General features: G+C 40.9%; 1 protein-coding gene across 2 annotated transcripts; it reads right to left on the bottom strand.

Annotated features, from left to right (window-relative positions):
- Positions 1 to 8,163: 8,163 nt before the first annotated feature.
- RIT1 (Ras like without CAAX 1) lies at positions 8,164 to 17,563 on the bottom strand. Of its 2 annotated transcripts, none has more exons than XM_020912499.2 (6): positions 17,411 to 17,563; positions 16,844 to 16,988; positions 16,615 to 16,671; positions 13,961 to 14,034; positions 13,545 to 13,736; positions 8,164 to 10,874 (listed from the first exon to the last, which is right to left on the bottom strand). In XM_020912499.2, the coding sequence occupies exons 2-6, from the start codon at positions 16,944 to 16,946 to the stop codon at positions 10,644 to 10,646; spliced, it is 657 nt and encodes a 218-aa protein (XP_020768158.1). In that variant the 5' UTR covers positions 16,947 to 16,988; positions 17,411 to 17,563; the 3' UTR covers positions 8,164 to 10,643. The 2 variants fall into 2 exon arrangements, with proteins under 2 accessions (XP_020768158.1, XP_020768159.1); XM_020912500.2 differs by lacking the exon at positions 17,411 to 17,563 and adding an exon at positions 17,169 to 17,338.
- Between the last annotated feature and the right edge of the window lie 888 nt (positions 17,564 to 18,451).

An 18,451-nucleotide genomic window follows, 5' to 3' on the forward strand; every position in this document is an offset into this window, starting at 1 on the left:
AACTGGTAGAACTAAAAAAAAAAGTCATTTTCTTTGGAAGAAGGAATTGCTACTGGGTGGACAATGAATAAAGAACATCTCATAGTTTGTTTTTGGCTACACTGTGCAGCTTGTGGGATCTTATTTCCCTGACCCAGGGATTGAACGCAGGCTCTCTGCAATGAAAAAACAGAATCCTAACCACTGGACCACCAAGGAATTCCTACAGTTTCCTATAGTACCTTTCATTCTAAGGTATTTTATCCTATGATCTTATAACAAACTCTTTGAGAAGAGTGCCTAACCTACCATGTGCCTCACCTTATAACCTCATTCATTCCCTATACCTAGTGGTTTGAAAAGACAAACAGCCTGGTGCTTGAAGTCCTCTTTAAATAATTCAAGAATAACATAAGTTTTAGCCATGGGGCATAATTTTTCGGAAAACTGAAAACTATCTATTCTTGTTCAGTATAACTTTTACAAGATAGTGAACTGGAGAGTATCTCAATTGCCAAATACCATATTAGGTCAAATACACCTTCTGAACACATGGAAGAATTGCTCAAAACTCTGCTTGGTGTTCAAGAACAAACTCCTAGAGGAGGTCTTAAGGCTCAGCAGGCCCAGGAATAAATGTATTAACAGATAAATCGATAAGAGCCTGGTAATTCATTAGCTGCTTGTGTGTTCAGTTCTGGGGAGCTGGTAATTCACCTCAAATGTTATGTTAGACCTCAATCTAACTGGAAAGCTCTGACAAGGCCATAAGGAGGGTCTCATTTTCTTTTAATAGTAATAGCAAAAAAAAGCTAACATGACCAAATGCTTATCAATGCTGGGCACCATTTTAAGCACTTTACACATTTAAAACTCAATCCTTCCAACAATCTTGTTGGATATGTTCTAATATTGTCCCCATTTAACAAATTTAACAGTGGCTTACGCCATTCATAAGCCATGCATCCTGGATTCACCCTGTGATACTCTGACCCCAGAATCTCTTTTTTCTACTATCAGTACTAGTAGAGACTTCAAAGAAAGATGCCAACAGAGGCTAGGGGAACTAATGCAAACTAGAATGTGCTCATACTCTTTTTTCAAAAAAAATATTTGATGGTGCCAGGTCTTAATTGCAGTATGTGGGATCTAGTGCACTGACCAAGGATCAGACCCAGGTCCCCTGAACTTACAGCATGGAGTCTCAGCCTCTGGTCCACCAGGGAAGCCCCTGGGCTCATGCTCTTGATGCCAATGTCCTCAAGAATATTTCAGGATTTCTCTGGTATTCCAGTGATGAAGATTCCCAGCTTTCACTGCAAAGAGTGTGGGTTCAATCCCTGCTAGAGGAACTAAGATCCCACAGGCTGTGCAGCACAGCCAAAACATAAAAATGCTGTGGTTTTTTTTAAGTGTTTGGGAGGGTTGGTTATCTGTTATTGTAAGAAACTGGACATTTTCATGATTTACATTCACTCACACCAAATCAGTCTATTTTCAGGCATTTTCCAAGTTCATATTTAAACATTATTGTTCACCAAGGGGTTGAAATACTGCTTGTCCTTCACCTCCTTTCACTCTGTCTCACTTACCCTGCCAACTACGCCGATGGTCTCGTTATATCTCACTGTGCACACCGGTCATTGAACCCAGGGTGAGTAAGCTCGAGCAGGGAAGCTGGAAGAAAGTGCAAGGAGCTGTGAGACCTGCGAGCGAACACGTTTATTCTCTCCTGACTGGCCCAGCAGCCATAGCAGCAGACACGCTGTATTCTCTCTTCCCAAGGTCGACCCAGCAGACACAGCTGAAAGGCAGCCTCACCACCATAATGCAGCTATAATGTAGCCCCGAGGGTGTTTCAGCTGAAGCTTATATATGCTTACAGAACAAGCGCAGCCCGTGGCCAAGCCAGTACCTCATGATGTGCATGCTCAGTGCTATAAGTGATCTCAGCTGTTACATAATCATTATTTACAAAACGTGGGGCAAGAGCGAGAGGGCGTGGGTCAAGAGAGCCTGACCACTGCCGTCTTGGCTAATTTGCTCTTTTCCTACACTCTCCCACTGTTTGATTTGATCAAATCTCAGAAGAGATTCCACATTTTAGAATTGGAGGTGCCCAAAGAACAGAACTGAGACTCCAAGAGCTGTGTGCAGTAAAGATTTGTCCAATAAAGGTAGACAGGCAGTGAACAAAATATTGTCTAGGTGGCATACCTAAAGCAAACACAGAAAGCCCTTGCTTCTTCCTCCTATTTACTCTGAGTTAGAGTTTCAAGAGAAGTTTGGTCTAGAGTGGTTTTTGTGACAGTTTTTTTTTGGTTATGGTTGTGGTGGTAAATGTATATTAGCTGCAACTAGAACCACATACTCTCTTGAGGAGTCTAAGGATATGAAAATAAGAGCAGCCTCGGTGTTTTGGGTGGGACTGTGCAAGATATTTGACTAAATTGTATGTGCATGTGTGTCTTCCACAGAGGCCAGCAGAAATTTTTATGTTGGATTACATTGTATTTGAGCACATATTTGGACTCACCTTCATATATACTGTAAGTTTCTCTGCCTCCATGACTTCACCTACACACTCCTCTGCAAGGAAAATTAGAGAAGCATCTGGTGGGGATATTTCTGGGAGCTGAAGACTTTCTCCTGGCTTAGAGCAAACTGTAATAAACCTAGCAATAACCAGCTCTGGGAAGGGCAGGAAATGACACATGTCCCCACCCCAGCAGCTTTTGTTCAAAAAACTGGGTGACTTAATGATATAATCACGTATGCTGTGGAATGTACATACTGAACCAAAAGCTGCTCATCGTATTTTCTCTTTTTAAAACAAGGACTATTAGACAAAGCTAAAATATTTCAGTAATTTTTTTCCCAGGTCAACTCATATTTGAAAGTTGGTCAGAGATTTCAATATAGGCTGAACATTAAGACCTAACAGTCCTTAAAAAAAAAAACAAAACCTAACAGTCCTTTGTGCTATCCAGTGGTTCCCTTCATAACAAGGTATGAGCTTATTTTTCTTGCTTGTCCCCACAGCCAAAGCCCTTGTTTCCTTACTCATTAACAAGCAGCCTTCTTGTTGCTTACTCCCAGCTGCTCCCCATCCCCACACTGTTCTATTGTGACATACAGCCACAATTTTCCACACCTGTTAACTACAGCCTATCACAGCTTTATACAGTCCTTCAGTGATCTCCCAAGACACTTGGACATCATCCAGTTCAGTGATCCCTAACCCAGGAACAGCTGAATGGCTAGGTGACTGCAATCAGAATCACCTGGGAGGGTTGTTTAACCCTATCAGGTCCTATCAGAAATCTATGAAGTTGAAATCTCCAGAGGCTAAAATGAGAAAATGGGAAAAAATAAATCAAACAGCTCTTCAGTTGTTTCTTTTCTTTCTTTTTAAAATAATTTTATTTACTTTTTGGCTGTGCTGAGTCTTCATTGCTGCGCAGGCTTTTCTCTAGTTGCGAGGAGTAGGGGCTACTCTCTAGTTTCGGAGCTCGGGCTTCTCATTGTGTTGGCATCTCTTTTTGCTGAGCACAGGCTCTAGGGTGCATGGGCCTCAGTAGTTGCAGCACGTGGGCTCAGTAGTTGCGGTTCCAGGCTCCAGAGCACAGGCTCAATCGTTCTGGCGCGTGCGCTGAGCTTCTCTCCGGCATGCGGGATCTTCCAGGTCAGAGATTAAACTCGTATCTCCTGCACTGGCAGATGGGTTCTTCACCACTGAGCCACCAGGGAAGCCCTCCATTGTTTCTGACCCTGAATAAACAGATATTTGAAAATCATGCACACTTCAGACTAGGCCCCACAGCTTTCCACCCTGTCCTATGGGCTCTTGCTATAGCCCACTTCTTACTGTTTAACCCCAAGCTTGCTTTGTTATGCCCATTCCACGTATGACACTGTGGTCTTGACTTTTCCAGTTTCGAATCCCGCATCCAAGTTGTCCTACAGACACAACTCAACTTTTTGTCCCAAGTCACACTTTTCCTTCTTTGGAGTAATCTTCATGGTCTAATTCCACCTACCAATTTAATCCTAGATCTTGCAATTTTTTTAAATTAGTAACCGTATTGTCCTGTTCTTTTTTTGAAGCTGTGCTGCGTGGCTTGTGGGATCTTAGTTCCCAAATCAGGGAATGAACCTGAGGCCTCGGCAGTGACAGCACAGTCACTGGATTGCCAGGGAATTCTGTTTTTATGTTTCTTACGGATTGCTTTGTCTTCTCTATCAAATGTAAACCGCTGGGAGCAGAAACTTTGTGTTAGGAGTCTAGTTAGTTAACTAACTTACTTTAGCCTAAGGAAGATGGCCACACTCAGGCCTGACTATCTAGACAGTGAAGAAAAATAGGTCTGCAAGCCTGTATAGATGGGTTGATTCCCTTATGCTTTCCGATCACATTTTCCTAAAAGCTAAAATCCATCCTGGTTCCTGCAGGCCTTACTAGGTCCTTCACTTTCAACAGTGGTGCCAAACAGATGGCAGGTCAATTCAACTCCTCATTAAAGGAGAATGTGCTTTCTGGAGACAAGTGTTAAGGCAGCTCTAGCTTTCTCCATGGGCTTCCCTGGTGGCTCAGTGGTAAAGAATCCACCTGCCAATGCAGGAGATGCGGCAGATGTGGGTTTGATCCCTGGGCTGGGAAGATCCCCTGGAGAAGGAAATGACAACCCACTCCAGTATTCTTGCCTGAGAAATCCCATGGACAGAGGAGCCTGGCGGGCTACAGTTCATGGTGTCACAAAGAGTTAGGCAGGACTTAGCAATTAAACAACAATAAGCTTTCTTCATGGGTATGGGTGTAGGCTAGTCAAACATGTGAAGAGCACACCACTGAAACAGTTAACCAATAAAACAGTGAAGAATAGCAAGACTCACCTTCCAACTTTCACTAAAAAAAAGCTTCAAAACTTCTGAGTAAAATACAAATATAGTTGCTAATTATTCTAATTCACGCTATACCTAATTACTGACGGCCAATACTTGGGAGAAAGACAAAATTAATTCATTTAATGAGAACATTTAGAGATACTTTGAAGATAGGGTTAATGATATCTTTGGTCATAAATCTAGGATTTCCAACTACTTCCCTGTATGATGTTACTGTCTGAGTTTCAGTTCCAGCTCAGCTGATGAAATGTGAGAATAAATATTTGAAAATAAATTTTAATCTGAGGCTGAACAAATCCAGAATTACTGCAACTCCCAACGTTTTCAGTATTAAGCCATCTTTTAAAGCCAATGTCAATGTTAACAAGGACTTTTAAAAATAAGACTTCAAATTTATCTCATCTTTCTCGAGTTTGGAAAAAGTGCAACACGGCCATTTATTTATCAATGGCACACTAAACTCGTAGAAGCAATTTCTTCTTAAATGAGTAATAAATACCAAGAATGAGGAATTTCAGAAATTACACCTCTGATGTTATCTCCTTATTATTCTATTCTGGTAAAAGTGCAGTCTCTCCTCAATTTGTCTCCTCTTCCATTCACTTTTTTAATTTGGCAGCACTGGGTCTTAGCTGAGGCATGCAGGATCTTCAGTATTTGTTGTGGGATGCAGGATCTTTAGTTGCAGCATGTGAGATCTAGTTCCCTGAACAGCAGTCTCATGTATTTTAGCCACTGGAGCACCAGGGAAGTCCTTCCCATTTACTTTTTTAAAATTTGGCCATGCTAGGTCTTCTTTGAAGCTCACAGGTTTTCTCTAGTTGCAGTGAGCAGGGGCTACTCATTGCAGTGGCTTCTTATTGTGGAGCACGGGCTCTAGGGCCCACCAGGTCAATAGTTGTGGCACACGGGTTTAGTTGCCCGCAGCGTGTTGAAACTTCCCAGAGCAAGGATGGAACCCATGGCCCCCATATTGGCAGGCAAATTCCTAACCACTGGACCACCAGGGAAATCCCATTCTTGCATCTTTGCTGTGGAATGTGGGCTTCTTAGATTGTGGCACAGTCTTAGTTGCCCCATGGCATGTGGGATCTTAGTTCCCCGAGCGGGGATCAAACCGGGTTACCCTGCATCAGGGGGCAGATTCTTAACCACTCGACCACCAGGGAAGACCCCTCTTAAAGAGTCAGCTCCACTGATCTGTCAGGCCATTGTAAATCCTTCCTTCTTTGAATACTTGTTAACACTCCCACTTTGAAGCATGTAATCTATTAAGGATTGATGTCTAGTTGTTTTGTAGAACTGGGGGCTTTTTAGTCCTCTGACTGCACCAGAATCCCTCACACCTTTAAGCAAACAGTGCTTAGTTCATATCAGTTCAGTTCAGTTGCTCAGTCCTGTCCGACTCTTTGTGACTCCATCAATCAGAGCACACCAGGCCTCCCTGTCCATCACCAACTCCCGGAGTTTACCCAAACTCATGTCCATCGAGTCGGTGATGCCAACCAGCCATCTCATCCTCTGTCGGCCCCTTCTCTTCCTGCCCCCAATCCCTCCCAGCATCAGGGTCTTTTCCAATGAGTCAACTCTTCGCATCAGGTGGCCAAAGTACTGGAGTTTCAGTTTCAACATCAGTCCCTCCAACGAACACCCAGGACTGCTTTCCTTTAGGATGGACTGGGTGGATCTCCTTGCAGTCCAAGGGACTCTCAAGAGTCTTCTCCAACACCACAGTTCAAAAACATCAATTCTTTGGTGCTCAGCTTTCTTCACAGTCCAACTCTCACATCCATACATGACTACTGGAAAAACCATAGCCTTGACTAGACGGACCTTTGTTGGCAAAGTAATGTCTCTGCTTTTTAATATGCTATCTAGGTTGGTCACAACTTTCCTTCCAAGGAACAAGTGTCTTTTAATTTAATGGCTGCAATCACTATCTGCAGTGATTTTGGAGCCCAAAAAAATAAAGTCTAACGCTGTTTCCACTGTTTCCCCATCCATTTCCCATGAAGTGATGGGACAAGATGCCATGATCTTAGTTTTCTGAATGTTGAGCTTTAAGCCAACTTGTTCACTCTACTCTCTCACGTTCATCAAGAGGCTTTTTAGTTCCTCTTCACTTTCTGCCATAAGGGTGGTGTCATCTGCGTATCTGAGGCATATAAGTATCCATAAATACTTTTGACTGTAATTCCACTGCCTATCCTAAGCGGTTACATTAGAACATGGAATGCTCCTCTTCCATTACCCATTTTATTAGTGGACACTGATATACTGGCCTACTCACTAAGTGTTCAATAATGAGGACACAAAATATACTTCTTTAATGTCTCAACTGGGCTTCCCTGGTGGCTCAGACAGTAAACAATCTGCCTGCAACGCGGGAGACCCAGGTTTGATTCCTGGGTCAGGAAAATCCCCTGGAGAAGGGGATGGCTACCCACTCCAGTATTCTTCCCTGGAAAATCCAAGGACAGAGGAGCCTGGTGAGCTACAGTCCATGAGGTCACAAAGTTGGACACAATTGAGCAACTAACACTTTCACTTTTTCAATGTCTAAATTAAGTCCTCTCTACCTACCAACACTGATGCCTACTTAGAGTAGTGGAGATAAAAGCAATGACCTTCACATAAAAGATTATTCCTCATTCTCTCACATTTAGTTTATATACTTGAAACAACTTGAATAAACCCTTCAAGTGGCAAATGCAGTACTACTTTAAACATGTTTTTTTTCTGTCTTCTCACTGAAGGGGTAAGCTCTTTTTTAAACAGAATTTTGCCTCATCCCTCTGCCTCTTCCCAGAGATGCTGGGGTCTCAGAGGGTCCCTCAGGCACCTGGAGGCAGCAGTTCACTCTGCAACCCATGTCCTCCAATGGTGTGGTCAAAGACCAAGTGTCATGGGTCTACTGGCTCCAGGACGGGGACAGTGTTTGAGGTCAGGAATCAGCCAGGAGGTGCCTGGAACTGAGACCTCAGCTCACTGAAACAAGGGGGAGCCTCTTAGGCCGCTGGACACAGCACCTCCACCTCCCTCCTCGCCCCTCAACCTTTTGAGCACCGAGGTAATCTCTTTAGATGAGGGGGCGTTCCATGGCATACTCCTGAGCACTTGACACAGCTGTTCTGTACATGGTAGGCACTCAACACTTTTTTCAATCAGTATTTTCCAGAATATAAAATCTCACAGTATTTTTCTCTTAAAATGATCTCTGTATAGTGATTCCAAACATTTCTACCCACACACAGGTAAATAAAGGAAAGGCCCAATAAGTTGTTTAAAAGTTTTGTATTGTGTCATACAAACTGTCTTCAAAAACAAGTGCATAAGTAAAAAATTTTTCTTCCCTTTGCTCCCCAAACATTACAGTAGACTAATTCTTGCTAATAGATCACAAAGGTAAAACATTATGTCCCCTTTTGAATTCTAAACAGTTAATTTTAGACACCAGTTTCCAAATTTTGTAATTCACCAACCTGGTATGGACATAAACAGTTCCAGTGCTTTTCAACTTATCTGTCCCTGAAGTTTTCTCTCTTCAAAGTTCCAGGCAGTAACTGATTTTAATGCCCTCAAATTAGATAAAGCTGACTATTTAGAGCTTATAAATTATTTACACTATACAATCACTTAGAACTATGACCTACACATTACACCCCTCTAACTACTTAGCACCATGAACAGAATTCTCAATACTAATTGATGGGCTAATTAATTCAATGATCAAATATATGACACTGATAGTCTTAAAAAAAACTCATTTGTTATTTTTCTTATATATAATAGAAATTCCCTCCTGTCTTAAAGATTTTTTTTTCTGGCAATATTCTCTGCTGCCTTGACTATCCTGAACTTCTTGCTTGATGCTAATAACAATTTCCTAGGTCATTAGTAATGAGAAGCTAAGGCATTAAACCTAATAGGCTCTAAGCTAGTTTAAATGTGAAACACTATTTATAGAATTGCACTGTACTTATCTTCTGTCATGGTTCTCCAAAGTGCTATGATTCCTTAAGATATTTGTCCTGCATAAATTCAAATTCTGTATCTTTCACTTTTGGATGGCTTGAGTACCATAAAACATGATTTATTTGGTAGCAAAAACACCTTCAGGAGTTTCAAAAGGGACCACTACTCAGCTAAAAAAGTTACAATCATCACTTTTCCTTAAACCTAGAACATATCCCACTGATTGGAAGGAAAAATCCCATCCTTCTGTTGGTAATAAAAATGGAAAACAGTATGTTAAGCTGTGTGCTTTTTAAAAGGTGCTACACAAAGTCATGTTTTTAAAGTGGTCACAAACATTGCTTCAGTGACATTTAATGTTCAACATATGCTACATTATTCCTAGCACTTTTGTACTTAATCTCCATGCATAACAAGTTCAGGTATCACAATAATCCTGGATCTAAAAGAACGAGTTCACCACCAATATTTAAAGCTGATTCTTCCCAAGAAGACAGAATAGTTTTTCCACTATGCAGTGATCAAAGTGGTATTCTCTTAGGCTAAGCTTTGTCAAGGCTCAGACAAAACCCTGAGGTGAACTTAGCAAGGTCCTTGTAAAGAAATCTTCAATGAGAAACTCAACACATGGGAATTTTAAAGCTTCAAGGCTGGCTCATTAAACAGAAATGCCACAGGCTTTCTTAGAACACTGAGTCTAGTGATTGTCTATGTCAAGGAGGCACATACACAATTTTACTAACTCCTGATTAGTCTCTTCTGTATGGAAAAATGCAGTCAGTCTGACGAAGGGCCTATAAAACATTCTGCCAGGCTTAGCTCTTCTAGAGAGCATGAAGAAGTGAGGGGCAAGCACTAGGAAGCAATTAATATAAGTGTATTGGTGAGTGCATCTCTGGGGAAAAAAATAAACCTATACAAGGCAATGGCTATCCCAACCAAATATTTAAACAAGAGTTTAGTAATCTAGTAATGGTTTCCAACGTGTTTACCTTTGAAGGTAAAGAAAGATAAAACCCTGAAAGGAAGAGTAAAATAACCTTGTAGGAGAAAGAAAGCTTCATTACATTTTACTTATTTGTTTGTTCTCATTCATCCCAGTGAATTTGGGTCAAATGTGTGTACTTCTTAGAAAAGACAGGCTCCTCTGGGGAGCACTGTTCTGATCCTACCTTTTTCTAGCCAAGTTCCTGCAAAAACATACAGCCTGATTTCCCCATTCTCATCACTATCTGCAACAGGAGTCAGTTCCATAGCTATCGGCTGAACTTTAGCACTGATCTCTGTAGAACTGATTTCCCAATATGATTTTTGTTCTGTCTCCAGGAAGCACAGCATGAATAGAAAAGACAGAAGTCCTTCCCTGAAGTCCTTCCTAGGAAAATGCAGTTGCGACTGCGACAGAGTGCAGAATAGTGTATGGCAAAAAATTCCTCTTGTGAGCTTAGCCAAACACATATGGTATACATATTCCCCTAGGCATAAAAAAGTTACATTAATTATGTCAGCAACAGAATCCAAAACATTGGCAGATCAAATTCTAATGTGGCAAATTAAACAGTAGACAGTGCTCCACTGGGTTAATAAAATCAGAATTAGCTAAGACACAATACTTTAAATACCACATCATTGAAATCTCCTAGTGGGCATGTCCCCTTCATCAGTTACTTTTAAAATAACGGTCATAACAGGAGAAAGAACAAGCACCATGCTCACTAATGCAGGTTACTGGACTGCTCTGATTAAGCACTGCAGTTCACAGATAAACGTTTCACATCTTTCCTTCAAGTTACTGAATCTTTCTTCTTCCGGAATGGTGATTTTAGCCTCTTCCATACACTATTTTTGGGCTTAGATTTTTTCTCCATGGCCAGCACTGCCTCCTTTTCTTTCCTACGAATCTCCCGGACAAGGGCATGGAATACATCATCGATGTAGTAGCGGTACGCAGCAGATGTCTCAAAAAAGGGGCAGCTGAATTCTCGGGCCAAAGCCAATCCTTCTTCCTTGGTGACCTTTAAAAATGTAAACAAGAGAACACTTATAGTGGTAATCGTATAGTGGAATTTTAGCTGAGCTATTTAAAATCCTAAAAGACAATATTGTTAAAGTGCTGCACTATGTCAACAAATCTGGAAAACTCAGCAGTGGCCACTGGGCTGGAAAAGGTCAGTTTTCATTCCAATCCCAAAGAAAGGAAGTGACAAAGAATGTTCAAACTACCGTACAGCTGTGCACATTTCACATGCTAACAAGGTCATGCTTAAAATCCTTCAAGCTAGGCTTCAGCAGTACATGAACCAAGAACTTCCAGATGTATAAGCTGGATTGAGAAAAGGTAGAGGAACCAGAGATCAAATTGCCAACATCTGTTGAATCATAAAAAAAGCAAGTGAGTCCCAGAAAAACATCTACTTCTGCTTCATTGACCACACTAAAGCCTTTTTGACTCTCTGTGGATCACAACAAACTGTGGAAAATTCTTTTTTGAAAATTCTTAAAGAGACAGGAATACCAAACCACCTTACCTATCTCCTGAGAAACCTGTATGCAGATCAAGAAGCAACAGTTAGGACCTTACCTGGAACAATGGACTGGTTCAAAATTGGGAAAGAAGTATGACAAGGCTGTATACTGTCACCCTATTTATTTAACTTATATGTGGAGTACATCAGCAAAATGCCAAACTGGATGAAGCACAAGCTGGAATCAAAATTGCCGGGAAAAAATATCAACAACCTCAGATATGCAAATGATACCACTCTAATGGCAGAAAGTGAAGAGGAACTAAAGAGCCTCTTGATGAAAGTCAAAGAGGAGAGAGAAAAAGCTGGCTTAAAACTCAACATTCAAAAAACTAAGATCATGGCATTTGGTTCCATCACTTCATGGCAAACAGATGGGGAAAAAGTGGAAACAATGACAGATTTTATTTCTTGGGTTCCAAATTCACAGCAGTGACTTTAGTCATGAAACTGAAAGATGCCTGCTCCTCGGAAGGAAAGTTATGACAAGGCTAGACAGCATATTAAAAAGCAAAGACATCTCTTTGCCAATAAAAGTCTATATAGTCAAAGCTATGGTTTTTCTAGCAGTCATGTATGGATGTGAGAGTTGGACCATAAAGAAGGCTGGGAGCTGGAGAATTGATACTTTCCAACTGTGGTGCTGGAGATAACTCTTGAGAGTCCCTTAGATAGCAAGGAAATCAAACCAGTCAAACCTAAAGGAAATCAACCCTGTATATTCACAGGAAAAGACCCTGATGCTGGGAAAGACTGAGGGCAGGATTGAAGACAGAGGATGAGATGGTTGGATGACATCACTGAAACTCGGTGGTTTGATGACTTTGAGCAAACTGGGAGATACTGAAGGACTGGGAAGCCTGGTGTGCTGTCGTTCACAGGGTCGCAGTGTCAGACAAAACTCAGCAACTGAACAACAACAGTAGAAAATAATTACAACTGCCACCCCAAAATGAGGGTAGCAGGGAGAGACCTCTCCAACTCTGGTGATGTCCATGCAGAGTGATATTTGTATTGTTGAGAGGCGGGATTATTTCACTTCTAAGACTCCTTCCATCTTCAAATTATGTGATTCTATTTCTAGTCTATTTAAAGGTAACTTTTTGGAACAGCGAATATTTATAGATGTCAAATATACAATCTTAATTTCCTCATACATTTCAAGAAAGTAAATCACAAGGCAGAGAGATGTTATAATTAAGTTACAATACTGAAAACTGTAAGAACCTGAAATTGACATATCAAATTATGAATATAACAAAATTTCTCCTACTTTTGGACAGTTAGCCTTTTTCTAATTTTTTGCTGCCATAAATAGCCTAGCAACAAATATTTTATATATAAATCCCCAAATAGATTATTCTGAAGAGGAAGCAACCAAGAAACATCATGAACTTAACTACTATCCAATTAGTTCTAAAAATTCTGTACCATTCATTCATTGCCTTCACTAATGGTGATAAATATGCCCCTTTCACTACACCTTCATCTCTATACCAAAAAGCAAAATTTTAAACACTGCTGCTAATTTGAAGGGTATCACTCATTCTAAAATCCTCTACAATTTCTCTTATTCTCCCTCTACTGGGCTCATAATCCTCACCATCAGGAAGTATACCTTGAAGTCTAAGTTTCTCTTTTTGCAACATAAACAGACTTATTTCTGAGGTTTTAGGAAATGAAAATCCCATGATACCTCCATCTGTGCTTGTGCTCACTGTGTCTGACTCTTTTCGACCCTTTGGGCTATAGCCTGCTAGGCTCCTCTGTCCATGCAATTGTCCAGGCAAGAACACTCGAGTGGGTAGCCATGTCCTCCTCCAGGAGATCTCCCCAACCCAGGGATCGAACTCACGTCTCCTGTGTCTCCTGCATTGCAGGTGGGTTCTTTACTGGCTGAGCCATCGGGGAAGTCCATGATGCCTCACTTAAAGTGTATCCTACTTGTCATCTGATTTGTCACCTGTGGATTTTGTCCTGTAAATTGATTCCTACAATCCAGATTTTACCCAAAATACTAGCAAGATATAGGGACGTTTTCCAGGCTAGGGAGAAGCTAATTTTAAATTTTCATTTTAAGGCACAGAAATTTATAAACCAAGAAAACACAAATGACTAATCTCACAAGATTACATATAGCATTTTCTAGTCTATCCTCACCTGTCTTAGCTGCTTTAGGTCAGACTTGTTTCCCACAAGAACCACAGGAGTATCATCAGTACGTCGAACTCGATAAATAAGCTGTTTAAACTCCCGAACTTCATGGAAACTTCGACGATCGGTAATGGAGTAACAGATGATAAACCCTTCTCCTGCCCTCATATACTGATCCCGCATGGCTGTAAACTCTGCCTGGAGGGAAAACAAGGGTCATTAGTGTACTAGTAACAACCCAAAACTATACATACTTTAGCTATTTAGTTCAGATCAAAGAGAGATGTTTGTTACCTGCTGTCCTGAGTCAGAGTGCATGAAAAATTAAAAGAAATGAACCAGTGATCTTCTCTGCATAAGTCTTTCCCTCTCCTCTACTAGCATGAAAAGGCCTTTACTCATAGCATTTTGAGATTTAATACCTGTCCAGCCGTATCCAAAATGTCCAGATTGGCAGGCTCATCATCAATACGGATCCGGATTTTATAAGCATCTTCTACAGGAAGGAAGAGAGGCAGTACCATCAACTCATAAACGCAGGAATGTGCAACCTTATTTTGAAATTCATCTTATGGAGAAGGAGATTACACACAAGTTTCTTTAAATGCCCAGATGTTCAAAGGAAGCCCCTAAATCCATTCAGATATGTAAATTGGGTCTTCAACTAATTTTTTTCTTCCACATAAGCCATGACATAAGTTTATTCATAGCTTAAACTTCTAAGACTTCACCTACAATTCTAACCTAAAAAAGAGCTCAGAGATTTTCTTTTTGAAAAATGTCAGGCCATAAAAGTAATTTTACCATTTATTAAATATATTAAACACTAAGCATTATATTAAGTGATTTATATATAAACTCATTCAATAGTGAAAATAATTCAGTGAGGTGGTATTAACTCCACTTTACAGATTAAAAAAAAAAAACTAAATGTTACAAAGTTCATTAATGATTTAACCAGAATCAAAACCAAGGGCAGCTTGACTTGACTCACAAGTTTTCTTTATAGTTCCTCCTCATTTTTAATACAGGAAAAAGAAAAATCAGAGTCTCCTAGAGAATTGATATAGTCAAAATTTCTCCTTTATGAGAGCCATTTCTTTTTGTGCATTATTATGGTAATCTTGGAAAATACAGAAAAGTAAAAAAGAAAAGCCTCACTATTTCCAATATTCAAACATTTGCTCCTTACACCCTGATGTACTTCCTTCAAACAGTTTTTCTTGAATCCCTGCTTCTGACTCTTCCTCAAAGATGAAGGGCCTACTAAACCAATGATTTTCAAACTACAGGTCATGTATCCATCAGTATTTGTGAGCTGTGGATGAATTTAATGGGTTAGGACCAGCGTTAAAATAAACAAGGAGAAATCTAAAATGAAAAGAGGAAATACAAAAACATACTATGTATGTTACAAAAAAGTGTAACATACGTAGTGAGGTAAACAGAGTTTCATGGTATTTTAATTACATATACATATGTGCAAATGTATACTTATATGTGCATGTTACAATATATATATTTTCTTCTTAGATTTAGCAGTCAAAATTTGCAACAAACTTGCACTAAATTAGAAACTAAATGAGAGGCTTCTCCATCCATGGGATTTTCCAGGCAAGAGTACTGGAGAGGGTTGCCATTTCCTTCTCCAGGGATCTTCCGGACGCAGGGATTGAACGCAGGTCTCCCACATTGTGGGCAGAGGCTTTACCCTCTGAGGCACCAGGGAAGCACGAATGAGAGCAGACACCCATATCTTTTTGCTCACGACTGTAACCCCAGGGCCTAACACAGTGCTTGGCACATAACTCAATAGGTAAAAGCATGTTATTGAATCAGATAATGTTGTCAGAAGAGCAGCTGAGTAGGGGGGGAGGGGAACTTTGTCAGGGGATAAGTTTTTAGTTGTTGGTTTTTTTTTTTGCGGGGGGTGGGGGCTGGGGGGAGGGGGAGGTCCACCATGCTGCTTGCAGGATCTTAGTTCCCTGACCAGAGTTGGAACTTGTGCCCCCTCGAATGGAAACACAGTCTTAACCACTGGACTGCACTGTCAGGAACGTCCCAGGTAAAGCCATTTCTAAGTTCTAAGTAACTTATCCTAAGCCCTAAATTAATTTTGTTCCTAGAATTCCCACCACAGTGTGAATTCATGAACAATGTTCTAAATTTAATATAGTACATGAAAAAATAAGAACTGTTTCTATTTTCCCCAAGCCACAAAAGCATCTACTATATAAAATGACCATATCCAAAGATGGGTTAGCACAGAACACTCATTGGCTTGACCCAATGGAAATTCTCCCGAGACCCAAGACCAAAACAGTGTCACCTCCTCAAAACATAACTAATACAGCCGGCCTTCTGTGCCTCCCCATTCCCATCACAAGTTTTCTATAATCCTAGGATATAACTCCTAAAAATCAAACCTGTCTCCTTATGGTTCAGGAATAACAGTAACATGCTTAGTGTTTACAGAGAATAGCAATTTTTAAAAAATTACTTTTTACTCTGTTTTACTAATAACTGACCATTAAGGACTGTGAAAGACATGAAGAGAGACCTTGCTATGTAATGAACTTGAGGTATAAGGAAGTAAACGAAAGGCTTCTCGTGGAACAAGTCAGTCCAGGCTCTGGATGTCTGGGTTGTAAAGAGTTCAGCAGGCTGGCTCTACTTGTTTTTCTGCTTCCTTTTGTGGAAGTTCAAACCAGCTGACTCATAGTTAGAGTCAGTCTTAAATCAGACCCTTAGAAAAATGACAGCAAAAGGCTTCTGTTAAGTGGCCCTTAAATTTTTCTTTTAACCTGGCAATATGGTATACCAACCATAAAAATATAACAAAGTGTCCCATTAATGTTCAATAAAAGACAGACTAAGATGGCTGATGTACATAAAGACAAGCTAGGAAAAAAGAAAATATTCATTTGCTTAGCAATCACTATGATACGCTTATTAAATAAGTCTGTTCAGGCACCAAAAAAGGATCAAAATATAAATGGTTTAAAACTGTTTCAAAAACTGACACAAAGAAACTTTTATGGGGTTTGTTTGTAAAACAAGTGATACTCTGACTTACCAATGGTAGGATCATGATCTTCTGGAAATCGGTGGCTAATGAACTGCATGGTCATGGCTTTAAAACAAGAAATGAAAGGTAAAATCCACAGAAACATGACCCATGGAAAGAACTGTTAAGTATCAACACTATATGCTAGTCAGTCTCCCAGTTGATTTGGGTGGAAGGCATTTGTTCTAAGCATTTTTCATTCTTACTTCTTGTAAGATGTAAGAAAAACGTCACCTACCACTTTTCCCTACACCACCAGCACCCAGCATCACTAGTTTATATTCCCGAGACAGCCCGGCAGGGCTGCTACAGCTACCAACTGGGCGAGTCCCAGAATCCATTGTCCTCTTGGAGAATCCCGGGCTGCCCCGAGGAAAAGGCACCTAGAATAAAAGAAGAAAATATTTAATCCAGGATGGAGGCACTTGTGACAGGAGTCCTAGTCAGTGCCCTGCCTTCCCATACGCTCCCTTTCTGGCGGCCGTAAAAGAAATCCTTCACCATCACCTTCCCTCCCGGACAGCTCAGTCCTATGACTTATCACAGGTTTTCCGAATTATTACATTTTCCAGAAAGACTAGAGACGAAGAAATCTTGAATTTTTCAAACTGGGATACAGCAGGAAGAAGCCCAGTAAGAAAGTTGAGGTTTGAGGACCAAAGGAACACCTCCCCTTAGGCCGCAAGGGTCCTCTCACGCCAGCGGTACCCGGAGGTTCCGCCCCCTCCCCCAGCTGCATCTCCGGCCCGCCTTCAGGCCCTCCACCCTTCCGTTTCAGGGGCCAGCCTTCTCCTGCTGCTCTTACCGGTCGGAACTGGAAGGCCTCTGCCGGTCTGATCACCTACTTCGTCCTCCTCACTCGCGCCGAGGACCCGACACTGACCTGTGACCCCCTCCCGCAGCCGGGAAAGATGGCGCCAGCAGCGCCCGAGTCCCGACCGGAGGGGCGGGGCGGCCCCGTGACGCCCGCAGCTGGCCACACCCCCTCCGGGGAGGGCCATCTTCCCTCCAGGTCCTCAAACCTAGTTCCGCGCCTCTCGGGCCCTCGGGAGGCAGAGTACCAAACTTAGGAAATGCCCACAAAGGCGTTAAATCAATTAACAACTTACCCAGTACTGTATATGATATACAAAAAATTGGCCAAATATAATGGGTAAACAAAGGAAACGGGCACCCACCAAATCCTCCCCAAAACAGGACCAAGATCAAGTTTAAGGCTTAAGAGCAGAAAAAGAAAAATTCCCCCAAATGAACAAGAGCGATGATTTGGGCTCTTAAATGACTTGAGACAATCAGGTCTCAAAGTCAACTAGTTAGATTAATCAGATTTCTGCACATATTTTAAGCAATATTAAGTGAAATATTTAGAATTTTTAAAAAATTTTAACGAATATGCCTTCCCACAGGAAATGATAATTCAAGAGTTTTCAGGTGGCCTTAAACACAGCACAGATTAAGGAATTATCAACTATATTCACCTGTAGGTAGCAAAAACAATTACACTGGGAAATTTTTCTGTTTCAACTTTTGCACCCTTCCTTCTTTTTGAAGCAGATTTTCCCAAGAATAATTTGTATTTCCTTTAAAAATGCTTCCTTCACTCAGTATCTTTAACCATGTTCAATAAAGGGGGACAACAATATGAAAGTGGAAAATACCCATCATAAAAAGCCTCTATTTTCATTTGAATTTTTAAGGGTTTACTTTTACAGTCGTAAAACTTTTGGAACTACATGCAAACTTCTGGGTCTATGTAGGTATTTTTCTGATGGAGCTATAATATTATGTTGGGGCTTCCCTCGTGGCTCAGATGGTAAAGAATCTGCCTACAATGAGGGAGACCCAG

This window comes from Odocoileus virginianus, chromosome 5 (genome assembly GCF_023699985.2).
Source record: "Odocoileus virginianus isolate 20LAN1187 ecotype Illinois chromosome 5, Ovbor_1.2, whole genome shotgun sequence".
NCBI lineage: Eukaryota > Metazoa > Chordata > Mammalia > Artiodactyla > Cervidae > Odocoileus > Odocoileus virginianus.